The sequence below is a fragment of the Alexandromys fortis genome, unplaced genomic scaffold (genome assembly GCF_014885135.2).
Source record: "Alexandromys fortis isolate MF-2015 unplaced genomic scaffold, M_Fortis_MF-2015_v1.1 scaffold_29, whole genome shotgun sequence".
Lineage (NCBI taxonomy): Eukaryota > Metazoa > Chordata > Mammalia > Rodentia > Cricetidae > Alexandromys > Alexandromys fortis.
Window position 1 is genome coordinate 6562428 of NW_026067891.1, and position 27502 is coordinate 6589929.

The window sequence follows — 27502 nt, forward strand, 5'->3', positions numbered from 1 at the left end:
TAAGCATTATAAAGATTCTTAATGTCTACTTGAACTTGTGATTTTTCTTAGAAATACTTTAAGGTTTCTTACTTTGAAAGCAGATTAAACTTAAACAATTCATAGTCTAAAATAGAAATGTGAAGTTAAATATTTTTATTAGTAGGAATCTATTTCTGTAAAAGTCTTGTGTGGAAAAAAAAAATAGTAAAACAGCAGGGAAACTCTTGAAACATGAGTCCACCACCTTCACAGTTCAGATGGTTGGTTTTACCAAGGCCAACCTGGTCGAGTGGGTGCCTGAGTGTTTATCTTCAGAATACAAGGTCTTAGTCTAACAGTCCTGTCTTGTTTAAGGACCAAAGAGCAACACCTTCAGGTTAGGAGGTCACTAAGCTAGGACAAGGCTCCAGTTCTCAGGCTCTGCAGCCTGGACACCTAATTATGTAAGTAGTGGAAACCAATGCTGAAACCAAAACCTCCTTGGCTCAGAACAGCTGGGTTCCCCCAGGGCAAGTCTATATATAATTCTGGTTTGGCGTAATTGGGTTTTTAAACCTGTTTTTTCCAGGCTCAATCTCTTGCCTGCCAGTAAGACTACTTGTAGTCCCACCCTGACCCTCAGAAAAGAAGGAAGCCAGGCAAGACAGCAGAGGCCCAGGGCAGGAGAGTGAAAGGGCCAGTTTAATGAAACTACAAACTGGAACCAGGCCACAGTTCACAGTGATAGGAGGCCATGCAGTGGTAGTGTGAGACCAGGAGAGGGACAGCAGCAGGACACAGCGCCCACGTGAGCATCTTTACAGACCATTGAGGAAATAGACAAGTTTGGGTTTACATCCTGGGCAAGACTCATGTCCTAGGACACCCCCACCACTTGTGACTTCTTCCTGGTCCCCAGCTCAGTGCCACAGTTGTCCCATCTATGGCAAAAAAGACTGGCACTTACTCCAGAGACCAATGAACCTATAAGGAGGCTCTTCTGATCTGCCATCTGTCAGCAAGCCACCAGGCAGAAGTTGTATTCACACACAGCACAGACACAAAAGTAGACAAGACAGGCTCATGGGCATTCATTCTTTCTGGCCCCAGGAAATATAGGGGTTCACAGAGGTGTGGCCAGAAAGAAGATCTCTGCACACTGACTGACTCAAAGGAAGCTAAGTAAGAACAGGGGCAAGTGTTCTTGGCTACCAGGGCTTTAACTAGCCCAGTGTCCTCTTCGCCAGGCAGCTCCTAGGTACCTCCTGTACAGTGTGGGTAGAAGTCCTGGGTTTCCATACCTGAGAGTTCTGAGGCCCAGAGTTGGCAGTCATTACTTCTTTCTTATTCCACCTTTGGCACCCCAGACAACATACTCCATATAAGCCCAGGCCTTAAGACCCTGTATTGCTTGGGTCCACTTAACTCTGGATGATGCCCTGACCTCATTTCAGGTCAGAAACAACTATGGTTCCAGGCATAGCCCTCACTGTAGGTCCTAGTCTGGGACCTGTTGATGCTTTGGGTGCTTTTGGTCCCAGGAAGAGTAAGGACCAAGTGTGGACCTTATACAGAAAGGAGGAGTGAGGACCCCAGTAAGAGACCCTCCAGCTTACCTTCTGGATTGCAAATGCCCAAGCAACACACAAGATCTGTGCTACCCCCATGCCACCCACTGGCCCTTGGCCTTAAATCCAACGCAGTTTTTGCTAGAAGAGTCGGATGCTCAGGGAAGGGCAAGGTGAGGACAGGATTTCCAGGGTACAGTGGCAAAACTTCCAACCCTAAGGGGGGCTGAGGGATGGTGACCACTGAGCATGGGGAGCAAAGCACATGGGGCCAGAGTAATAGGTGGGGGAGTCCAAGTCTAGCTCCGTTAGCACAAGCGCTTGTATGTGTAGATGTAGGCTTTGCAGCTGGGACACGTGTGCGTCACATCCTTGAAGTCATTGATGAGACAGGGGATCAAGCAGCAGCCCAGGTCACACCTGAATTGAAGACAGACAGGCTGAGTCAGGCAGCTTACAGAGCCCCAGCAGCACCACCACTTGTCAGCACCCCACACCTACCCCATGAAGCAGCAGAAGAAACCCAGCACAAAGTTCATCAGGCCAATCTCGTAGGAAATCTTGGTGGTGATTGCCTGCTGGCAGTGGGGGCACACTGTCTGCACAGGTGCACCTTCAAAAATCTCTCCCTGTAGTACTGTCACCGTGGTGGCTGCCCCTGATGGGACCAAGACTGTGGCCGTGTGGCCCCCAGGGCCAGGGTAGGGCCCTGGTGGGTAGGGTCCTGGTGGGTAATAGCCCATAGGTGGGTGAGGGCCTGGAGGAGGGTAGAAACCTGAAACAACACACAGAGAGATCACTGGCTGGCTGAGAAACACAAAACCTAGGATCCCCAGCACTTAGGGCACAGCCCACATAGCCTCTTACAATGGCCCAGGTCTTTTGATCTCTACATACTAAGACCAAGACAGATGTGGCAGACAGCTGGGAACATATCCCAGATCTACTTAATTTTCTTGCTCTGGCATGCCACGAGTGCGTTTCCATGCCTGCAAGGATGAGGGTATCAGTAACAAGAGGGAAGCACACCTCTCCTGCTTTTGCATGTCAATGTCTGATATATCAAAGATCACCCAACCCCAGAAACTATAGGAACCACAAACTTTGGGCCTGAGAGCTACTGGTGAGAAAGGACCAGGCTTCCAACGGGGCTTATGTCCCTGACAGGGAAAAGCCCCACCACACCCAGTCCTCAGCATGAACCACCGTAACCTTCCCTCAGTGAGTGACAAGTCCTCCTCTGCCACCATTTTCATTTCATATGGCATGACTGATGCCTTGCCACAGTCAATTCAGGGTGGAAGCCGCCTGTTTCCTTCAGGTCTCTTCCCAACTCACCTGCAGGCATGTAGGTGCCATCTGCATTCATGTGAGGGGGCACAAAGCCAGGCTGAGGCACTGGATGACCCGGTGGCTCATAAGGTGGAGGAGCAATGTCAGCAGAGGGTAGTGGCATGCCTGGTGGCGGCTGCATCACCGCTGGGGAACTGCGGCCTGGACAGACAGACAGAAGGTGGCTAAGCTGGTTTCTACACACAGACTGGGCACACGGTGACCCTGAAGCAGGGTTAGTTCACTGAAAAACCTCAATCATACTTGGAATGGAGAGGGAGTTACAACAGAGACCCCAGAAGACTGAGGTCAGGAAAGACCTTCAAGAGCCAATGATATGAGGTACTGACCCAGCAATCCCATCTAGGAACCCTTACCCAGAGCAATTTGCTATCCTTACCTGGGGTAGGTGGGGCCCCACTTTTTTCCTCTAGTAGTGGGGCTGTAGGGCCTCCAGGATAAGGAGGGGGGGGCTCATTAGACATCTCTGCTGCTGATGCTCCTGGACCTGAAGGGAAAACAAACCGAGCTCTTTGTTTCTACACAGGGCCAACACACTAGGTTGTGACCATCTTCAGATGTCCACCAAGCCCAAGCACCTAAGTGTTTTCTCTGGCTCCCTTCAGAGATTCCCTGGTTCAAGCTCAGGTATCTAAGTGTGTGGAGGATCAGGGCTGGTGGCTAGAACTAGTACCTTCGGAGCATCGGTGGCGACTGGGCTCCCTCTGACACTTGGGATACTCTATGTCTGCCAGGGACAACCCATTAGAGCTACCATCCTATACACTGCTCCATGGTCACCCACAACTCTTTCGAAACTGGGGGGGGGGTATAGACGTCTGAGGACAAGGCTCAGCAATCCTCTCTGGGAACCTAACCCCTACCTCTACCCAGGGAAACTTGGCACCCATTCTTCCAACTCTTGACTGGGCCACAGAGGGGCAGACTTCTACCGCAGGCTGCTGTAGCGAGGTTTGGAAAGAGATCTGGCTTTCTTACCTGAGGTTTCTGGTGCAGAGAATGAAAGCAGGTGAGAGTAATCAGCTGCCGGCTGAACTGTGGATCCAGGAGGCTGTTTCAGAGAAAGAGAAACAACACATAACCGCAGGCTTCCAGGTGAGTTATCACAGTATAACCCCTCCACTCCCACCCCTTTATTTCTCCAAGTGGCAAAACGGCTACATCCTCTGGGTGCCTACCATTCTCAATCCCTACAGACCCAATGCCCATGCTTGAAGGAATGCAAAAGGAGTCAGCTGTGGGTTGCTGTCTGGCACCGACTTGTCCCCTTCTGTTTTGCTTGGGAGGTATGAAAAGTTAAGAGTCAGCCAAAGAAAAACACTTTGTTTTAGTCCATCAAATGTCCTGAGTACTTGCTGCAAGGCACTGGTGGAGAAGCAGATGCCCTTACAGTAAATCCAGGCACATAGACAGGTGCCAAGTTTGCCAAGGGTGAGAGATCCTGGGGTTCGTGATTCACTTTGTCCCTACTCTCCAACTTCACATTTTCCCCTTCAAAATAGTCCAGTCTGGCCTCTAACTCTCCATCCCCTGCCTTAGCCTCCCAAATGCTATGATTATAGGCATGCACCAGGACATCTTGCTTCCTAAATTTAACAAATCAGTGACGGGGCAGAGAAATGAGATTCAAGCTTTGGGTTCAATTTTAATATGACAAGTTTGAGAAACTCCACTCCTGACCAGTACAGCCTAAACCAACCCCCCCCCCAATTCCCTTCTGCAGGAAGTTACTTAGGCAACCTTTGCCTGCATCCCACCTTTCCACAGACCAGTGGCGAAGCTTCCATCCACTTACAGGTTATATAGAGCCACTCTTCTGAAAAGCCACCCTCACATCTCACGGTCCCAACCTAGAGATTATGTTTGAGTCTGAAATGCGATGTACATTTCATTCAGTTGCTCTGGGGGCTGCTTGTTCAAAGTAGAAATCATGGATTGGAAACCTGATTGTTTCCCCTCACCCTACATGAAGCTAACCAGGGAGCTGCAAACTCTCCTTTACTTGGCCACACTCACCCACCAGACTAAGATCTTGCTTCTCTGAAGAACTTCCAGATGGATTTTTTACAGAAGCAAGGATGGAACTGCCATTCTGAGATGCCTACCAAAACTGAGGAGACACTAACTACAGAGCCATGAAATAAAGCAAACTGCTTTACTTCCGACCCCCATCCCAAGCCATATGGAATGTGTGACTCAGCTCTAAGGACAAACATCTACAGTCTTGTAGCATGGGGTCAGCAGAGCACCACAACTCCATTTCCTCTCCCATTCAGAAGAGAAGGCGTTTGCTTATAGCAGGCAAACAGAATGGACAGGAAGGAGATCTGGAATCAGATAAACCTGGCCTCAAGTCAACCTGGGCATGTCAAAAAGTCTCTCCACCTTCCTGTATGAGAAAACGCCTGTCCCAGGCCCACACAGAACCTAATCTCTAGTACATCCCATGGGGGAGGGGACCTGCTGAGGGGTTGAAAGTGTTCTGCAGTTACATCACAGTGATAGTTGTACAGCTGTTAAGACACCAAAAGTACCAAACATAATAAATAATGGGAAATTATTATTTTGTTTTTGGAGACAGGGTTTCCCAGTAGCTTTGGAGCCTGTCCCGGAACTCGCTCTGTAGACCAGGCTGCCTCTGCCTACTGAGTGCTGAGAATAAAGGCATGTGCCACCACTGCTCGACCCTGGGAAATTATTCTTACAAATAAATTGTTAGGCAATTTCAGGTAGTACAAACGTTACAGATTATAGAAACTAAAACAGCTATGACAGCACTTAATTTTATGAGATGCTTGTATATGCAATCCAACCTTCATCAGAACATTGTTATGTAGCACATGGCTGTACTTTGAAAGAATATGATTCTAAAACAGGCCCCTGGAAGACAGTATTGCATGGTATGCTAATTTTGTCAATCTGGCACACCTGGGAAGCAAGAACCTCAATTAAAAAATTGCCTCTGGGGCTGGAGAGATGGCTCAGCGGTTAAGAGCACTGCCTGTTCTTCCAAAGGTCCTGAGTTCAATTCCCAGCAACCACATGGTGGCTCACAACCATCTGTAATGAGATCTGGCGCCCTCCTCTGGCGTGCGGGCATATATCGAGGCAGAATGTTGTATACATAATAAATAAATAAATCTTTAAAAAAAATTGCCTCTGTAAGACTGACCTACGGGTATGGGTATGTCTGTGGGGCATTTTTTTTGATTGCTAATTGAGTGTCCAGTTCATTGTGGGCATTACTAACCTTAAGTAGGTGTGCCTGGACCATCTAAGGAAAGTAGCTGTGAGTATGGCAGCAAGCCAGCAGGTAGTGTTTCTTTAGGTTTCTCCTTGAACTCCTATCCTGGTTTCCCTTGGTGTGATAGACTGTATGTAACCTGGGAGCTGAAAGCTAAAACCCCTTCCTCTCCAAGTTGCTTTTGGTAATGCTGTTTTATCACCACAACAGGAAGTACACTAAGACACGGGACGGAAAGGGAGAAACGGGGACTGGATTCCTCCTAGTATCTAAGTACAGTTGCTCTTGGGTCACTAGACTCCTGGAGAGGAGTTCCAAGCACAAGGCCTCAGGGCCCTGATAACTGCCCCTGGTATTCTACTTGGTATTCTACAAGGCAAAGCCTGGCAGCCTGCCGTCGATACAGGGCCCCTTGGAGGGACTGACAGCAGGATGCATATGTCTTGGCCATAGCTGCGGCTGTAGGGTCTTAGTTAAGTAAACTTAATTCTCTGGTGAAACTGTCCTACACACTGCAACTGACGGTAGCCAGCGTGCTCCCATGGTCTTTTCTGTTCCCCAGAGTACCAGGCAGCAGGCATACTACCAAGTCCCAATGCAGCAAAGGCCAGGGGAGAGGGAAGGGGAATGTGCACAAGTTCTCACAGGACTAAAGACAAGTCCTGAGGGGATGAGGCAAAGGTGACAGAGAGGACAAGGCTTAGAGGGACTTTCTGACATGACTTCTTCTAGGTCTACATACCAATGTTCTCCAAATGTTTTGTTCTGTGGACTTTTACCCCCCTGTAGACTTCTTTACACCCAATTATTGGGAACTTCAAATAGACTTATCTACTATATTAGAAATATCTCTTAAATACTTAAAAAAATGAAGAATTAAAAATTTAATTCAGCCAGGTGGTGGTGCACACCTTTAATCCCAGCACTTGGGAGGCAGAGGCAGATGGATTTCTATGAGTTTGAAGCCAGCCTGGTCTACAGAGCTAGTTCCAGCTACAGAGAAACCCTGTCTCGAAAAATTAAGAGGCTAAGAATGTAGCTCAATGGGAGAGCAATTTCCTTGCACATGTAAGGTCCTAGATTCAATCCCCAACACCAAAAAGATTCAATGTCATGAAACTATCAAGCTCACAGAATTTTAAGTTTTCAAAATTCCAATCAATACTCACCAATAGATCAAATTTTAACAGTGGCAACAAATGATTACAAATTTAGCTGGAAATGATGGCACTCAGCATTTGGGAGGTTGAGACAGGAAGATTGCTGTAAGCTTGAAGTCAAACTGAGTCACAGATTGAGAAATGCCTCAAAAAACCTAAACCAGGGGCTGAAGCGACGGCTCAGCAGTTAAAAGCACTTGTTCTCTTACACTGGCAGCTCACAACCACCCAGTTCTGGAGAATCCACTGCTCTCTTAATGCTCCCTGACCTCCACAGGCACCAGGCACATGTATGTCTCTGTCTGTCTCTCACACACACAGAGGCTCAACACTCATACACATATGTAAATCTTAAAAAAAAAATCCCAACTAGTGGGCCATGAACATGGCTCATAGGTAAAGGTGTCTGCTATGCATTCTGGGATCCTGAGTGTGATCCTGGGAAGCCATGAAGCTCTCACCGCCATACGAATGCTGTGGTGCACACACACACACCCTCACATACAAAATAAATACAAAAAAGTTACTAGCAACACATAGAAACCAAAGTTGTTTCCTGTAGTAGGGAATTACTTTGTTCATTTTCAAGACAGTATCATCTGTTGAATGCTTGAATGACCACCTGGCCCACAGTAAGTTCTTGTTGCTATTAATGGCATGGGTGTGGAGATCCAAGGACAACTCTCTGGAGTTAGTTGTCTTAATCCACCCTGATGTGGGTTCTGGGGGTAGAATTCAAGCTGTCAGGTTTGCATGTTAAGCATTTTTACCCACAGAGCCATCTCTCTGGCTAATCATTAACTTTTGACTAATAAAAAACCATCTTTAGCCAGCCAGTGGTAACCATTAACTTTTGGCTAATAAAAACCTATCTTTAACCAGTGGTGACACATGCCTTTAATCTCAACACTTAGGAGGAAGAGACAAATGAATCTTTGTGAGTTCAAGGTCAGCCTGGTATACAGACTGAGTTTCATTCAGGACAGCCAGGGCGGCACAGAAAAACCCTGTTTCCACAAACAAACAAACATATTTTAAAACACAAAAAAGTCTTTGCTCTACTAATATGGTAGTCTGACCTCCAGCCGGGGACCTTGGGAAACCCTCCCCTAGGCTGCAGAAGACACGGCTGTAGTGGAGAGGCACCACTAGACTGAATGTAATAAACACTAAATGCCTAAAGGCAGGGTCAATTTTCCACTGTCAAAGAGACCTAGAGTCTTAGGTAACTCCAGGGAAAACAGCTTGTTGTTGTTCAACGTGGACTGCACGCCAGGGAGGCACCTGCTGCTGTACAGTCTTTTTAAATTAAGCAAGCAGTTGGGACACGGGCTCTGCATCAACCTCACTAAATCCAGCTCTCCGTTTCTGGCTGCCACATCAGAGCCTTGGTTTACTCATTTGCCTTCTTCTCAGAATGGAAGAAGGTCACCAGAAGGGGTCACAAAATGTCCTCTGCTAGAGGACAGGGTTAGCCCCCAAGAACACTGTTACTTCATTACTCAACAGGACTGATGCCTCTATCCTGGACTCATTTGCTCCCTCATCACCTGCAACAAACCTCATTGAGACATTCTGGCAAGACCCAGTCTGAGCACCTCAGCCCTGTGGCATCCGACCCCAAACAGCCGAGGTCACAGCCTCTGAGACATCCTCTAGATTGCTCTCCTGTTAGACTGTATCTTAAGAAAAGTAGGGACTTGCCTGGAGCTCCCCAAGTCAGCAACACCCCTGGGAAAGCATTCTACCTCAGATGCAGTGGCATGGAAGCAGGGTGCAGCTGCTCGAGCTGTATTCCCAGGGTCAGTTGACTACCACTGCTGAAGAGGTCGTCTCTTGTGACAGCTCTGGACTAAGACACCAGCTGGCCTCAGACAGGCCCCTCTGTCTTTTGGAGCAGGTCTTGGGCATCTGGCCAGTGGCAGGGTATTCTGCCTCACATGGTCTCCCATTTCCTGAATGGGAGGTATCTGCCGGCTAGAAGGCCATGCAGTGTGATGGGTCAACTAGGTTAGGACAACTTAGCTGTCCTAAACCTGTTTTCCCATATCCCAAGGATAGGTTTTAGCCTAAGCCTGTGTGGTGGCCATGTGGGGTGAGATCCAGATGGCTGGTGCTTCCTCGTGGAACAACCAGCCACCTGGGCTAGTATCATAGTTGCGCAAACACTCATTCCAACAACTACTCAATGGTCCCATTAAAAACAAAACACCCCCCCCCCCAAAAAAAAAACCAGAAGATTCAGTGTTCTGGGGTTAAAGCCCAGGAGGACGGCTTAGAGAGGAGACAGAGTTCAGCAAAGCAAAGTCCAGCAGACAAGAGGAGGAGACAGTGACCAGGTGACTGTGTTGTTGGAGTGGGAGGACCCAGTTGGTGACTGCTTCTAAGCTGTGGCCCTCAGATCCAGGCAGAGCAAATGAGAAGACAGTCCCAGACCTGCTCAGGCTCAGGCTTCTGAGACCCTCGGCACCACCCAACCTTGCCTGTGGAAGGCACTAGCAGGGTGAGATATACATAGCTCAATGGTAGAACCCTTCGTAACCATGAGGCCCTGGGTTCAAATTCTTGTACTAAAAAGAAAAAAATTCAGGACAACAAGAGTGACATAGTGAGATCCTGTCTCAAAAACAACAACAACAAACAAACAAAAAGGGAACATAAAAAGCCAACCCAAATAGCAATGGAAGCAGAGCCACCTTCCTCTCTTGACCATCAGTGACACACTAAGAGCACAGGTCTTTCTGGCACTCTGGCATCATAATGGTTGATGCCCTAGACAAATTCCTTAATGTCTGACTTGTTTTAAAACACTGTTTTTGTGAGGGAGAACAAAACTCTGAATGCTGGGCCAAAATAGACTTCATAGAAGTAACAGGTAGTATTCATATCAGAAGATGCTTTTAATTGAACTACTATGCAAAGAAACATCCTCCATCCCTAGGGAAACCAAGACTATGATAATGCCACATTCAATAGTGACAGATTGTGAGGAATGACAGCCTCATGAAGTAGGTGGCTCAAACAGCTAGCTGCACCCAAAGCCACCCTTCCTGTGTTTTCCTTCTGTTATGAAATCAGTGGATTAACTAAGACACTCCAGCCCTAATTACAGTTCCCATGACCATCTGACTAAGCTCTGACATGGCTGGCCTTAATGCCCGGGCCATGAGAAGGCACTGAGGGAAATCAGCTCGTCTAATCCAGGACCCTTTTCTCCTTCCTGATGGCTGGGCCACAGGACAGCTACAGTAGTAGTAGTAATGGAAGCCAGTACTAAGGAAAGCCATGCAGACCCCGACCACCTCTAACTCTTCCACTAATAGAAATAAACCTGCTTTAGTCAATTATTGGTAAGCTAATTTCTAATTATTAGAAAAAAAACTTTTCCAATTATGGGGGGAAAACCCTAGCATTACAAATAAATAAATGTTACTTGGACCTAAAAGCATATAACTTCTTTCCAGGTGATGAACCATCTAAACATTTCCATTAAGTTTCCAACTGAATGGTTTTCTCCACATCACATAATATAGTCTGTCAGGCTAGCAAGCTGGGACGAATGCTTTCATGGCTTAAAAACAGACCCCATCCCGACTCCTGACTGTACATAGCCATGGAAGAGTCATCCTCTATGCTGGATCAAACCTCTCAGTATGGCTGCTCTAAGGTAACTATGTATAGCTCTGTAAATAAGCCTAATATATTCAGTGGGTACCCAGAATAAACTGAGGTAGAATCTCACCTTGGTTTATTGTTGGGACCATAAGAGGTGCGGTAGACATTATTTATATCTCCCGATGGAAAGGAATTTTAGCAATAGAGGCTATCAATCATGGGCCTCTACATAGAGATCCTCTCTGGGGGGGCACCAAGGGCGCCAGAATAACAACAAAACAAAAACCAGGGCAGGGTATGGTGGTACACGCCTTTAATCCCAGCATTTGAGAAGCAGAGATAGGAGGATCTCTGAGTTTGAGGCCAGGCTGGTCTACAAAGTGAGTTCCAGGGCTACAAAGAGAAACCCTGTCTCAAAAAATCAAGGAAAGGGGATGTAGTTCAATGTAGAACACTTGTCTAACACGAGCAAGGTCCTGGGTTCAATCTCAAACACTACATACAAAAAAGGGAAAGAAAAACAATACAGACAACTAGTAGCCCTGGGATGAAGCCATCACTCACTTCAGCACAGCCACCTGATTGGAGAGGCTGCTGCTATTGTATAGTGAGTCCTGAGGGAACATATTCCACACTGACACAGATGCTCCCCTGAGGGTCTGTTCAAAGGACAGTCACTAGTGTCTCACTCAGGTCCTGACCATTTTCTCCCCTCCAAGCTCTGCAGAAATCTGCAGCTGAGTTAGGCATTTACTAGTGTGGAACCAAGCTAGGACCCAAGCAGCTCATCAGAGACACTATGGCTAGGCAAGAGACAAAGAGAAAGCCAGACACCTTCAAACCCAGCACTTTAGAGGCAGAGGCAGGCGGATCTGAGTCCAAAGCCAGCCAGGATTGTTACACAGAGAAACCATGTTTCAAAAAACAAAAGAACAAACAACAGATTGTCTCAAAGAAAGAGATGTGGGGAAGGGGGAATTCTTCAGGAAATTCAGTTTCAGAACCTGGTAAAGGCTGAACCTTTCTAAGACTGTACTAGGAAGGCTGCCAGCATGCTTCCATGACCAACCTGAGAGACTGTTGTCCTTGGTTACTCAATTAGCACTGGGTAGACTATGAAATTCTACCTGTGGTCATCCATCTTCCACAGTGGAGGCAAGTTAGGAGGGGCAATGCCTCCACTGCTGACCCTGACCATCTTTGGCTTGTATCTATGAAGTGAGGACACAAGCCCAACATGAGGAAGTAAATAAATACAGACAAGTAAAAAAGAGAAGCAGAGCAATATAAAGAAAGGACTAGTGGCTCCCAACTTAGAAGTCATAATAATAACTGTGCACTAACATCCTCATGTTTCTCATCATTGTTCTTAGCAAACTCCCCAACAGAGCAAGCTAATTCTACTTTTCTGGAGGAAAGTTGTTCTTCCTATACATTCTTTTTGATTCATTCCATTTTAAGGTATCTGTATGTACTGTCTTGATGTTCAGCCAAAAGGATGGCTAACTCCACCGGACCCAGCTACAGAGTAACTGCATTCACATCTGAAAATGACACCTATCTACTTTTAACCAATATGGAAAAATTGTATGAACTAAGAATTGAGTACAAAAGCCGGGCAGTGGTGGCTCATCATGCCTTTAATCCCAACACTCGGGAGGCAGAGGCAGGCAAATTTCTTTGAGTTCAAGGCCAGCCTGATCTACAGCTAGTTCTAGGACAGACTCCAAAGCTTCAGAGAAACCCTATCTCGAAAAACAAAAACAACAACAACAACAACAACAACAAAAAAAAAAAAACGAAAAGAAAAAAGAAAAGAATTGAGTACAAGCAGTTAAGATCAGTGCAATTGCTGGGTGGTGTTGGCATTGCACGCTTTAAATCCCAGCACTCAGGAGGCAGAGGCAGGCAGATTTCTATGAGTTTTAAACCAGCCTGTTCTACACAGTGAATTCCAGGACAGCCAGGGATTGTTGGGGGATGTTCTGTCACACTGTGAACCCAGAGTTTGCATTTGTGTTCGTTAGATAAAATTAAGCTTGGGTCAGGAGGCTGAGTTAGCAGTTAGTTGACAGAAGGTAATAATAGAGCATCAGAGGACATTTGGGAGAAACAGAGAAGTAGCAGGGAGGGATCTGGAGTGGCGCAGCCGTTTTGGGTTTGGCAGTGTGGAAGCACAGGTTTTTAGACACCAGCAAAGACAGTAGTAGCTATTTGCTACTCAGCCTCTCTGGGCTTTCAGGTTTTCACGACAGCCTTTGAATCTCAAGCTTTATTTATACTTAGAATGATTGTTAAAGCTACCTTTAGCAGCAGCAACAGGGCCAGTGCCTGCGAGAACAGAATTCCCGCCAGTCTGAGGCTTGAACAGCCTGGCAGCTACCAAAGAAGCAGGCTAGTAACTGCAGAATCACAATTGCTGGCTGTAATAACAAATGAGGTACAGCCACTGTGCTGAAGTTAAAAAAGGGAAAAACAAACCTTATCTCAAAAACAAAAGAACAAATAACAATAATAAAAAAACCAAAAAACTCAAAAACTGTTAAATCTGTATAAATTAGTCCAGAAAGGTGCCTCAGACTATGACAGAGTTCTCCACGGCGTGCAGCGGAAACGGGCTTCTGAAAATGCTCCCTCTCAGATATCACAAGCATCTTTACTGGGTCTTCCTAGGTCGGATAAAGTGACTCCCATCCAGGGCTTTGGGCAAACTGTCAAGTTGGCTGGGTCTTACATAGAGAGTCAGCAAGTCACTTGATGGAGGAGGGCAGGCAAGCAACTCCCTAAGGGACACATGATACACTAGAGAATGGCAAGGTTACAGGCCTGCCTGAGGCAGGCAATGGCTGGTTTGGAGCAGAGAGCAGAGGCCAGGCCATTGCACTGTTCTCTGAGCTGCTGCAGTGCCTGGGAGCTTGTTGCCGCCTACTCTGCTGTTGATACAGAACAGAGGAAATGAAGAGCTACAGCTTCAGGCACAACCAGAGATAAATAAGTTGTTGGCACCTGCTCCAAGGCAGGCAGGCTATGGTGACTGAAAGCTAAGTTTAGAAACACCACAAGCCGAAAAGACCCACCATCAAGCCACCAAAACGGAACTCTAGGGAAAAAATCCTGACACCTGCCTGCACTGAACTGACACAAATGGACAGTCTCTGGGTTGTTTTACCCAGATGTCTCAGTGAGATTAAGATTGCTATTCTGACCTAGGAAAACACACAAGACACGGATATGCAGTTAAACCATATAGTTAGTCATGACAGTCATAACCAACAGGTGAGGTTTTTTTGTTTTTAAGATTTTTATTTTTGAGCCAGGAGGCAGTGGCGCACACTTTTAATCACAGCACTTGGGAGGCAGAGCTACAGAGAAATCCTGTCTCAAAAACAAAACAAAACAAAACAGCACTAGGGATTAAACTCTGTGAGTTCCAGGCCATTTTTCCAGGTCATCCAGGGCCACACTATGAAGCTGGAAGGAATTAATATGCCTAGTCCAGGGTCACAAAATAGCAACAGCCTGCCCTTTGGATCCATACGCAGATCTCGCAAGACAACTAGGAAGAATGTGAATCTAAGTGCTATAGGAGTGGAAGGCAACTAGTACTTTACATTCATCATATGACATAGTACATAGAGGTTGAAACAAATGCCTATTACTGGAAGTTGACATGAGGCCCTGGGATACTTCACTTCAGGTGGCTTGGGAGAACTCCAGATTCTCCCTTTGGGAAAATGAGAACATGTATCATGTTTGGAGCTGTCATTGTCAGACTTCCTTCTGACTCAGGTATCTCACCTTTCTGGCTAGAAAAGCATCAGAGATAACTAAATCTGAAGTTCCAGCTAACATTCATTTGGGTGTCAAGCACTTACTAGGCACCCAAAGGCAGGGGAACTACGGGAGACTACAGTAGGAAAGAAAAGGCCAATGTATTGGGAAGTGGGCTGAGGAATGACGGACGATTCTGGCTGCACAAATATGCTAGAGCAGAGACAGGACTCGGCTGCTCCGAGCCAACACAGCCTCTACAGCATTCTCAACCCCCTTGTCATATTCTCTAAACCGTTCCAAGGACACTGGTTGCCCAGAATGGTGGTAGAAGTGTATAATCTAAGTATCTGGAAGGTGTAGGCAGGTAGCAGTTCAAGGCCAGTCTCAGCTACAGGGTTGAAGAGTGGTTAAGAGCAGTGTCTGCTCTTCTAGAGGACCCGGGTTCAATTCCCAGCACCCACATGGCAACTCACAACTGTCTGTAACTCCAAGATCCAACACCCTCACAAAGATACACACGCAGGCAAAACACCAATGCACATAAAATAAAAATAAAAAAATAACAACACAACACCAAACATTTAAGTGGGTGGTGCCTTATGCTTCCATCCTCTGCACTAACGTTTACATGGATTTCTTGGCACCTAGAACAAAAAGGTGAAGTCTCAAGTCTTACTGCCTAGCCCCTGTCTCTTCCTACAAAAGCAAGGCTGGAGAGAAAATGGGAAACAAAACGCAGTGTCTCCTTGGGCTGCAGTCTCTCCACCATTCTCAAAGCTCACAGGCTATTCATTCAAGGACTTTAAAGGCCAGTTTGACCGCATGAGGTCTTTGCTTACCAGCTGACTTTAGAACTAATCAATGACTGGCACCTGAGAATTCAACTCTCCATCTGCTATTTGAGGGAAGGGAAGAGTGAACACCTGTGTCTTCAGAGCTCATAGGAAGACAACACAACTGAAATTCAGGTAGTATTTGATTTTATTCAACCAATAAATACTGAGTGTCCGCTATGTGTGAGACAATTTCCTAGCAATCAAGGTGGGAAACATTTATTTTAACAGACTGGGAAAGGGAGCTACCAACAGACATATAAACACAGCGGTACAGTGACGGAGGAACAATCAGAGAAGCAGAGCTACAGAGCCTAATTTACATAGGAAAGACGTCACTGAACGTGAAACATTTCAGCACAGGAAATGCCAACTACATGCAGTGTGGGAAGGAGAGCCAGGCCAAAGGTGAGAGGCAAGGACCCCCTGAGCAGACTGGAGAGAGGGGATCCTAGGGAGCTCCTGCAATGAGGGCAGAGAAGCAGTCAGGAGAGCAGCTGGGCTAAGATCTTTTTTACGCTGGATAATCTGGGAAATAGGGTAGGGCGTCCTTTGGTTGTCCCAGTCTCCCTCTGCACTGTGTGGTGTGCCATTACCAAACAGGTGGCTGCTAGAGGTATCTCTGGCTGTGCCAGGTACAGTTCCTTTTTGGCCAGTTTGAAGATACAGAGAAACAGGTCACAGTGTGGCTCATCTCTAGGCCAAACCGGTAAGCCATGCATATGTGGAAGCCTAGCTTGACCACAACCAGGGGTCAAAGACTAAGGCCCAAGCCTTACAGATACAGAACGCCTGGGACATCTGAGCTGCGAAGTGATCATGTGAGGTCGTCTTCTTCAGGTCTAACACAGGCCAGTTTTAGTCAGTGAATCTACACCGGTCTAGTTTCCTTTTCTAAGTGACTTCTGACTCCTCAATGCAGACAATTCACTGTACCCTTGTCCTAGTCCTCAGGACCTACCCACCTGGAGAGGCTATGGTTTAGGACCCTGCAGGAGGGCACATAGGGAGCTCCAGGCTCAGCGCACTAGTCACTCCTACAGCTCATACAACAGGAGTGTTAGAGCTTAGCTCACATTCTTAGGCAGGAGCTCCCCATCCAGAAGGCCCTATTTCTGTGTGCCACACCCAGTCACCAAGCTAGATGGCTGAAAGTGGCTCCAAACATTTTTTTTTTCAAAATTACAATTTACTTATATGTGGGCTCATGTGCCACAGTATGCCTGTGGAAATCAGAGGCCAACCTAAGAGAGTTGGTTTTCTTCCTGTTGTGTGTGTCCTGGGGATTAAACTCTAAAGTCAAATGCCTTTACCTGATGAGTATCTTGTCAGCTACCAACTTTTCAAAATTTTTATTTTGTGTATGGGGTTTTGCCTGCATAAATATCTGTGCACTGCATTCAAGGAGTGCCTGAAGAGGCAAGAAGAGAATGTAGGAAACAGGCGGTGGTGGTGCATGCCTTTAATCCCAGCACTCGGGAGGCAGAGACAGGCGGATCTCTGTGAGTTCGAGGCCAGCCTGGCCTACAGCGCTAGTTCCAAGACAGGCTCCAAAGCTACAGAGAAACCTTGTATTGAAAAACAAACAAACAAACAAACAAAAAAAGAGTATAGGATCGCATGGAACTGGAATTACTATAGGTGCTGGGAACTGAACCCAGGTTCTCTGAAAGAGCAGAGAGTGCTCTTAATTGCAAAGCCATTTCTCCAGCCCTGACAATTTAAAACATTTTCTCTAACCTTGACCAGTACTTCTAACTCTGTGGTAAAACAAACATAAAACCAAAACGCTCTATCTCATCTGATGACCAAGATGAGAGAGAAAAGGTCCAGGTTCAGCCCTATGTCCCAAACCTACTCCAGCCCCACCCACTGTATACACCTGCTTGAACATGAGATTTGGGATTCACAGCAGTGCCATCCTAAGCTACTCCTAACCCAAATGCCCACTGCCTTCCACTCCAGCTACAACACAGCCACAGTGGAGGTGGACATCACAGTCTGCTTCCTGAAAGGGCCTTTATTTATGGCCAGAGTTAAAACAGCAAAGGGCAGGGCATGGTGGTGCACACCTTTAATCCCAGCACTCAGAGGCAGACGCAGGTGTGGAGTTCGAGGCCACCTGGTCTACAGAGCGAGTTGCAGGACAGCCAGGACTACACAAGAGAAACCCGTTTTGAAAAAGGAAAACACACAAATCCACCCCTCCAATAAAAATGGGGAAAAAGCCACTTCTTGAATCACAATCCGCTCCGAGGAGGAGTAATCACAGTGGAGCCAGCACAGCCCGTACTTCTGTGGTCCTCTTTCCTTTTAACCGCTATTTTAGGGTGTGAAGGCGGGCTTTGTCATTATGTGGAAACTCTGCTACAAGAGCTCTGCCTAGGCTACCTCCTAGACCAGTGGTTCTTAACTTTCCCAGTGGTTTGACCCTTTAATACAATTCCTCATATTATGGTGACCCCCCCAACCATAAAATTATTTTTGTTGCTACTTCATAACTGTAATTTTGCTAGTTATTTCCTTTCCTTTCCTTTCTTTCGTTCTTTTTTTTTTTTTTTTTTGGTTTTTCGAGACAGGGAGACAGGGTTTCTCTGTGGCTTTGGAGCCTGTCCTGGAACTAGCTCTGTAGACCAGGCTGGTCTCAAACTCACAGAGATCCGCCTGCCTCTGCCTCCCAAGTGCTGGGATTAAAGGCGTGCGCCACCATCACCCGGCTAATTTTGCTAGTTATAAATCATAATGTAAATATGTGTTTTCCGATGGTCTTAGGTGACCCCTGTGAAAGGGTTGTTCGACCCCACAAAGGGTCTTGACCTACAAGTTGAGTACTGTTATCGTAGACAGAGAACCAGTCAAGGAGCAACAATAAATAAACAAAAGACACTGTACTGAAATCTCATTCAATTCCCCAACTGTGATGCTGTTGTACTGAATGTCACTGAGGCATAATAACTACTCTTCAAGGAGTAAGAAGTCAGAATTCTTCTCAAACGCCACTCAAACAACTCCTGCACCTTATTACCTATTTCCACTTGGGTTTCTTCTAGAAGGAAAATCCCAGACACAGCATGCAACTGGATCTGAATTCAGACTACTTTAACATTTACTGACTATGTGGCTTATAAGGCACATTCAGAGTCTTAGCTGAACTCCTCTGACACCTTGTAGTTAAGAACTGACAAGCTGGCTCACTCAGAAGCATGGCGGTGAGGAGTATTTCCTAGAAAGACAATGCACGACAGCTGCTTTCAAGGGAAGAATAACCGTGTTTTTGTAAACCAACTCCCCTTGTTCATCTCCTGGGATCAAGCAATCAATTCTTCCACCTCAGCCTTCCCGGTAGTTGAGAATTCAGGGGTACCATCAGACTCTACGTTAAAGCTTCTTTACGCTATGCAGCTCCGTGGTCTTTCTTTTATCTATTTACGAAGGAATTCTAATCTTTTTCAGCACTTATCAGACACCGGTTTTCATCTCGCCTGGCTGTTCTCTACCTAAATGTAACACATGACGTTCTCGTGAGGGAAATGGCTTGTCACAAAACTTCAGAGTCACCAAGAAGGCTCTTCAGTGTGGTCTGCCATCTCCAAGTCTAGGACTCCATCATCATCACCAGAGTTTTGAGGCACCAGGTAGGTCCAGGGGGTCGCAGGCTCAGAACTGTGTGGGTGGGTGGTTCTAGAAGGGCAGGAAACTCTAAGAAAGGGCTGAGGCCTGGCTTGTTCTCCTCTCTGGTAGTAGTGGGACACTACCATAAAGCTTACCCTACAAGACATGGTGTTTAGGGGAATCCTGTATGGAGATGGAGCCTTCTGTGGACTCCAAAAAATGGGTCCATTTCTGTTTGGTACAATCTACTTCTAAGTTCTCTCACAAGACAAAAAACCTCCCATCAACACTGCCAGCCAAACTCTCCTCCTCAGCCCAGTAAAGACCAACTCCTCTGTAGAATTCCTTCATTCTGACTTCTTACTAGAACATCTTTCACTTATAGGACACTTTAACATAAATGACAAAACTTTTACTGCCACATCTCCCAAACTGTGTGCTCCTTACAGTTCTGCCTTTTGAGTGGTGTTTCTGAAAGCAGAGAATTTACAGAGCTTGTTTCTTCTCCCTAACAAAAGAACAGGGTGTGTAACAGTCTGGTGTTCACAGCTGTGGAGCAAAGACCTGTGGGTCTCAAAGCTGTGACCGTAAGCATCAGTATCATGGCTGTGTGCCTCGAATCTGTTCTAGAGCTTCAAAAACACCCACCACACCAGCAGGTTCAAACTGGGCAAGCTTGTAACACACAAAACAAGCCAAGAGAACAAGGCCAAGGGCTGAACAAGCAGACAGCTCACTTTAATTATTGCCAGCATAATCTGCTGGGACAACCAGGCCTCTGGGACACATTCCATTTTCTCTCAAAACAGTTTTGCTCCCTCAAGTATTCTTTCCACACTCCCTGTTTCTTCTGATTCTAGCACCATGATCAAATGTGTTTAAGTCCTCTAAAAGTTTATGTAAAGGCCTTTCCTGATTCTAAAACCACATCCTGTGAGAAACCCTCCAAAACTCTTTGGATCTTCAGGGCTGAGAGGCAGGTTGACTTCTAAATAGCCGAGGTTGAAAAAGATTGCTAAAACTAGTTAATAACGTGCCAGCTTAACTACTAGGAATGGAAACATACTGTTATCTGCAGTGTACTTTGGCAAATATGAAAATACGAAACTGCTGGATGGATACACAATAAAGGACAATATGAACTGCACGTACTATGTGGTAGTCCACGGGTATGCGCTGTAAAAATCAACATTTTCTGTATGCTTTGAAATTTTCCTAACTAAACGTTGGGGTAGAGGAGGTCTTCGAGACAGCGAATGGCTAAAAATATCTTTCTTCTTATGAGCAGAGGGCAAGAAGAGCAGACATGCCGCTTCTTCGCACCCACCTCAGGTCAGCCCCAACGGAAGAAGAAAAGGGGAGAGCAGGCCTATTGCTCAAACAATGCCCTGTTTGGAGTGCACCACAAAACTGACGTAAGAGCTACTTAACGTCCCCCCCCCCCCCCCCCCCCCCCCCCCCCCCCCCCCCGCAAGACCCTTGGTCCTCACTCCCGAGACGCAGGTTCTCGGTCCCATATGTGCATGAGAATTTCTGGAGAGCTGACTAAATGCAGATTTATGGGCCTCCCCCCCTTAGCTGCTCATTCAGATCCAGATCTTTCTGATGCAGAGAATCCTAAACTGTTCACGCCATCTTCTTTCACACCTGTTGAGGCCCCAGGGGACCCACTCCTCCAACGTACTGGATTCGCCAGCCTACCGCCTTCCTAACGTTCTGTCGGAGAGCCGCGTCCAGACCTGGAAACCGGCAGGGAAGGGAGAGCCAGACAGGCTCCTCCGGGACCGCCAAGGTTACCCGTGGGTCTCTGAGATGGCTTGGCGAGGGGACCCTCCCCGAAGGACTCCCCTTCCTCTACCCCCCATATCCAGAGGAGAAACAGCACACACAGCCTTCCTTACAGAAATGCAGAAAGGCGTGATAAGGAAACACCCCCAGTGGACTGGCCCTCCTCCGGCCGATAATCCCGTGTCTGCAGGCCCAGTCCCTCGCGGCCCTGAAAAGCGGTCCTTCGGAGCCCGGCGGCGGCAGCCACACCGAAATCAACTGACCGCCCTGATTCTGCGTCTCTGGGGAAATGGACTGCACCACACTACCCCAGCCCCGTTTACCTCGGAATCCAGAAACCCGAGGCCGAAGGAACACAGAGGCCGGCGGGCGTCCAGCCCGATGCTCCCAGGAGCCCCTCTATCAGCGGGCTCGGAGCGCACACCGCCCCCGCACCTAGAGGACCCTGGGACTTGTAGTCCTTCTATGCACCCGCAGCATTCCCTGAGGCGGGGGCCTGCGGCTCCCGGCACCCCCGGCACGGCGGAGGGCTGGGTCACACGGGCCGAGGGTTTCGGAGCCCAGCCCGCGCCTCCGCGTGCGGGAGGGGGTCCCACCGGAAGCCACCCCGGAGTCTCAGAGGCGACTCACCGTCGTTGGGGCCCCTCACGGCGCAGCTGCAGGAACGACAGCCTCCGTTCCCGTTAAGAGGAAACGGATAGGCTTTGGAGAAAGGCCCAAGCCGCTGGCCTCGCGGCGAAGGGCGGAGCCGAGCGTCACACGTGACGAGCTTGGGTGACGTCAATGGAGGCGCGTTGCAGGCGTGAGATAAGCACGTGGGAGGGCCCAAGTCGCTGAGCTGGGGAAAGGCTGTTGAGGGTGGGCGCGGCGGTGGGGGCGGTGCTTGCGCTCCCTCCCTGCCCGGGCCAGCCGTGCCCTGCACGGGTAGAGGGAGTGGCACCACCCTTGCCCTTGGCCGCCCAGGAGCTGTGCTTGAAGCTGGGAACCACCCCAGCTGTCCCTGCCCTCGCAGCTTCCATTCTGACAGACGATGTCCATACACATAAACCACAAAATCCCCAGCGCTGCGAAGGCAAACTGCGGAGCGTCCCAGCAGAATTATAGAGTGTTGCCTGTGGGCAGGAAAGTTAGGAATGGAGATGGTGGGGGGAGTTGTGAAGAGAGAAAGGAACTGGCTTTAGATGATCAAGAACTGAAAGACACTGGCCAGCAAGGTGAGGACTCTGGAAGGCAGGCTGGATCCAAGTCACCAGGGCCACTGAAGGAGTTTGGGTTTATTACAGATAAAAACTAAAACCCTTGACCGGCTCTCTCTTTTCCTCTTGTATTTGTGTGTGTGTTGGGTACTTATGGAGGTCAAGAACAACATTCAGGAACCAGGTCTCCCTCCAGCATGTGGATTTTGGCTATCAAACTCAGGTCTCCAGGCTTGGCAGACTAACAACACCCATGGGCCATCCCACCAACCCTTTTGTGTGTTTGAGACGGGGTCTCCCTCTGAAACCGCGGATAGCCTTGCGTTCACTGTTTAGTTCAGGATAGCCTCTGACTGTCCTCAGGCTGGGAGCCATCACGTGTTGATAAGTTTTAAATGTTAGAGTTACAGTTGATCTTCATTACTGACAGGTTTTATAGTCAAATTTCACCTGCTCAGTAACATATATTTCTATTATAAAGCCAATAATTGTGCTTTCTCATTTATTCATGGATGTGTGGATCCTGTGCATTCTTCGCCTTTGTTAAGCATGAGCAACCTGTTACAAATATCTTTTATTAGGTGTATAGGTGTTAGTTAGTGGTTTTGCTGTTTTAAATGGCCCTAAGGGTAGGGCTGAATTGCTGTCTAGTGTTTGGAGGTAAGAAGGATTTGCTGTCTTTGTGGGGATTATACCCATTAGTGATTAACTGATGCATCAGTGTCACATTAAGGAAAAAGTAAAACCACTCCCCCTTGGAGTCGTTTAATCCAGAGCAAGTTCCAGTTATAATTCTCCACTTCATGCTTTCTGTGTCTGCCCTTCTTTGTTTTATGAGTTTGAATCTGTGCCTGCCTGAGGCTGCCATGGGAAAATGTATTAGATGAGTTTGTATAGGCTTGGCTTTAAGTTTAATTAAACAGAAACAATAATATACGTTAAATAAGGTATCTTTAAACATGAACATTCTACTGAGTGGTGATGGACCACACCTTTAATCCCAGTACAGGAAGCAGAGGCTGGTGGAGCTCTGTGAGTTCAAGGACAGACTGGCCTACAGACCTGGTCCAGGAAAGCCAGGGCTACACAGAAAAACCCTGTCTTGAAAAGCAAAAACAAACATAAACACTCAAAAAACAAAGTTGTATACTGATTAGTTGACAAAGAAAAAAAGATACTATAACCAGAGGCTCACAGAATCCTAACCCTATATTTCTCCTAGAAGCAATAGTTCAGCACTTACTAATTATTTTTAGCAACATCATAAAATATAGCTACCTTAAATAATGTTATTTGACTATATATGATTCAACTTCATGGACTCCTGACTAATGTGAAAAGAATGGTTTAGACCAAGAGTGGCATTCCAGAAGCTGGAAGGCAAGCACGAAATGCAATTTAAAAATTTCTGATAACTCTAGCATTAAAGGGCACAGAGAGATGGCTCAGCAGTTAAGACAATATAATGCTCTTATAGAGGACCAAAGTTCAAATCCCAGCATCCATATCAGGTGGCTCACAACTGCTTGTAACTCCAGCTCCAGAGGATCTTACACTGCTGGCCTCCACTGGTCCTTTTACTTGCATGCACATACCGTAACACAATTAAAAATAATAAAAATAGGGGGCCAAAGAGATGACTCAGCAGTTAAGAGCTCTGGCTGCTCTTCTAGAGGATCTGGGTTCAGCTCCCAGCACCCATGTGTGAGTTCACAACTATCTACAACTCAGTTCCAGGGGATCTGATGCCCTCATACAGACATAGATGCAAACAAAACACCAATACATATAAAAGAAGAATAAATAATTAAATGCTGGAGAGATGGCTCAGTGGTTTAGAGCAATGGCTACTCTTCCAAAGGTCCCAAGTTCAATTTCCAGCACATACATGATGGCTCACAACCTTCTGTAATGAGATCTGGTGCCCTCTTCTGGCCAATAGGCAAACATACAGGAAGAACTGTAGTGGCTAGCTTATGCCCCGAAATAATTACACAGAAACTGTATTCTTTTAAACACTGCTTGGCCCATTAGCTCTAGCCTCTTACTGGTTAGCTCTCACATCTAGATTAACCCATTTCTAATAATCTGTGTAGCACCACGAGCTGGTGGCTTACCAGGGAGATTCTTAACCTGCTTCCGTCTCAGAGAGGAGAGGCATGGTGTCTGCTTACTGCCTTCTTCCCAGCATTCTGTTCTGTCTACTCCGCCTACCTAATTTTCTGTCCTATCAAAGGCCAAGCAGTTTCTTTATTAACCAATAGACATATGACCCTCTTCCATCAAAGAACACGTAATGAATAAATCTTTAAAAAAAAAAAAAGAATAGGACTGAAATCTCAAGGTCCAAATCAGGAGCAGAAGGAGAGAGAGCACAAGCAAGGAACTCAGGACCGCGAGGGGTGCACCCATACACTGAGACAATGGGGATGTTCTATTGGGAACTCACCAAGGCCTGCTGGCCTGGGTCTGAAAAAGCATGGGATAAAACCGGACTCGCTGAACATAGTGGACAATGAGGACTACTGAGAACTCAAGAACAATGGCAATGGATTTTTGATCCTACTGCACGTACTGGCTTTGTGGGAGCCTAGGCAGTTTGGATGCTCACCTTACTAGACCTGGATGGAGGTGGGTGGTCCTTGGACTTCCCACAGGTCAGGGAACCCTGATTGCTCTTCGGGCTGATGAGGGAGAGGAACTTGATCAGGGAAGGGAAATGGGAGGCGGTGGCGGGGAGGAGGCAGAAATCTTAAATAAATAAATAAATAAATAGAATATGAAAACTTCTTAGGACCCACAATATTGGGCTGGAGAGGTGGCTCAGTAGTTAAGAGCACTGCCTGCTCTTTTATAGGTTCTGAATTCAATTCCCAACAACCATATGGTGGCTCACAACTATCTCAAATGGGATCAGATTCCTTCTTCTGGTATTCATGAAGACAGAACACTCATATATATAAAATACATGAAAAAATAAATCTTAAAAAAATAATAATACCATGCCTTTAATCCCAGCACTCGGAAGGCAGAGGCAGATGGATCTCTGTGAGTTCGAGGCCAGCCTGGTCTACAAGAGCTAGTTCCAGGACAGGCTCCAAAGCTACAGAGAAACCCTGTCTCAAAAAAAAAACAAAACAAAACAAAATAATAACAACAACAACAACAATAATAATAATAGCAGAATGAGATGGATTACTAGGTAGAAATAATTGCTCTGTATCCTGACACCTGAGTTCAATCCTCTGGACCCACACAGTGGAGAGAGAGAAATGACTACCCAATTCTTCTCTGACCTCCACAGGAGGACCATGGCACTTCTGCTTCCACACAAAAGTAAATAATTTAAACTTTTAAAAAATAATACAAATCTTTTTTTCAACTTCCCATGCATTAAAAAGATGGGCACACCACCCAGGTGCAGTAGTGCATGCCTCTAATTCAAGCACTAGGAAGGCAGAGACAGGTAGATCTCTGGTTTGAGGCCAGCCTGGTCTATAGAGTGAGTAACAAAACATCCAGGCCTACACAGAGAAACCCTGTATCAAACAATAAAAAAAAAAAGCTGAGTACAATAATGCATGCTGTAGTCCCAGCACTAGAGTATGAGGCAGGGATATCTTAATTCTAGGCCAGCAGAGGCTACATAGCCACACTCTGGCCCCAGAAATCTCTGACTAGGAATGGAGCTTAGTGGCAGAACACTTGCCTATTATCCTTAGTCCCCTGGGCTCATCCCTAGCAACACACACGAACATTTTTTAATTGAAAGAATTAGCATAATAAGAGATTTTTTTGATTTTTAAACAGGGTTTGATAAAAATTAATTTTGATAATACCATATACTATTTTAAGTATACTGGGTTAAATTATTGCTTCAACATTTAATCAATATAAAAATATAAATGAAACATTTTACTTTTCTTCATAGTGCCTTTGAAATCAATGCCCTGTTTTATTCTTTCAATACACCTAAATTTAGACCAGCTACTTTTCAGGAGCTACACATGTGGTTTGTGGCCAATGTAGTGAATAGCTCTGATCTAGAACGTGTGTTCATTTACTCATTCAGTCAAGCAAGGCATTATAGTCCTGGGAAAGTACACACAGTCCAGCCGGGAAGACTGGGATGGTAGCTTATTTTGAAAATGACGGTACTTTGAGAAAGCTAAGTGTGACAAATAATCCCAGCACTCGGGAGGCTGAGGCAGGATTGCCATGAGTTTAAGACTGACTTGTGCCACATAGAAACACTGTCTGAAAAACAACAAATAAAGATGCTAGGCAGTGGTGGTACACACCTTTAATCCCAGCACTCGAGAGGAGGAGGCAGGTGGATCTCTGTGAGTTTGAGGCCAGCCTGCTCTACAGAGTGAGTTGCAGGAGAGCCAGGGCTGTTACACAGAGAAACCCTGGTTCAAAAAGCCACACACTAAAAAAGAAGGAATAAATAAGACTTTTGAAGTGCCTATGAAAAGGCAAATGTTCCTTAAAAGATTAATCACAAGGGGTGTGGTGGTCATACGATTAGTATATTTTAGGCCAGCTGACATTGCATAGTGAGACCCTATCTCAAACAAACAAAAAATTGATCATAGACTCAAGAACCCTGCAGTTCCACTCCCAGGAATAGTCCACAAAGAACTGAGAACACAGATCTCCTGCAATTTAAAATAGGTCCACACTAGCCCAGAGTGGAGTATAAAAAAGGTTCATTTATCTGAGGATAAACTCACAGAAAAGTGATCCTCAGTCCTCTGCATGCTCTAGGAACTGGGAATGAATTTAGCAGCCAAGGGTCTCGCTCATGCCCCTATGTCTGCGTTTATAGTTCCCAAGACCACACCTGAAGGCGTAAGTCACAAACAATGCCACACCAGTTTGGAATTATGATTAATAGGGTGTTATTTATTTAAAGAGGAAAAAACTTACAGATCACCGTCCCAGACAACAGTCCTCTGCACAACCAGGGAGTCTAGTCGCCGGCAGAGCAGGAAGTGAAGAGAGGGAGCGGAGGGAAGTAGCCGCTTTTTTAAAGGGAGAGAGACCACACCCCAGTGGGTTGGTATCTCAGCAGCTATTGGTTGGAGGAGCGGAAGGACCTCCTGCAACACCTTCCCCTTTTGTTTAAGTAAGAGAGTTCTAAACCTACTATGAAATTATATACAAAAAGTACAAATATCCTATTCTAACTAGCTTAGGTCTTGTATAATAAATAACTTGGCCAAGTCATAAGAGAAAAGTAACTACATTTATATAGTCTTCAACCCCATCGAAGAGCTGAGAAGGGAAATAATGTTACCTGGGTAATTAGGAAGTTCAGTAAAACAACTTCCAAAACATGCAACAAATCACAAAGACAACTAGCTACCTGGGCAATCACCCAAAGTCATGTTTG

At 46.4% G+C, this 27502-nt stretch overlaps 1 protein-coding gene across 2 annotated transcripts; it reads right to left on the bottom strand.

Moving 5' to 3' along the window:
• Positions 1 to 120: 120 nt before the first annotated feature.
• Positions 121 to 21688, bottom strand: Cdip1 (cell death inducing p53 target 1). Of its 2 annotated transcripts, none has more exons than XM_050130854.1 (6): positions 21539 to 21688; positions 3861 to 3933; positions 3262 to 3369; positions 2868 to 3023; positions 2031 to 2304; positions 121 to 1949 (listed from the first exon to the last, which is right to left on the bottom strand). In XM_050130854.1, the coding sequence occupies exons 3-6, from the start codon at positions 3344 to 3346 to the stop codon at positions 1838 to 1840; spliced, it is 627 nt and encodes a 208-aa protein (XP_049986811.1). In that variant the 5' UTR covers positions 3347 to 3369; positions 3861 to 3933; positions 21539 to 21688; the 3' UTR covers positions 121 to 1837. The 2 variants fall into 2 exon arrangements, with proteins under 2 accessions (XP_049986811.1, XP_049986884.1); XM_050130927.1 differs by lacking the exon at positions 21539 to 21688 and adding an exon at positions 21232 to 21445.
• Positions 21689 to 27502: the final 5814 nt, after the last annotated feature.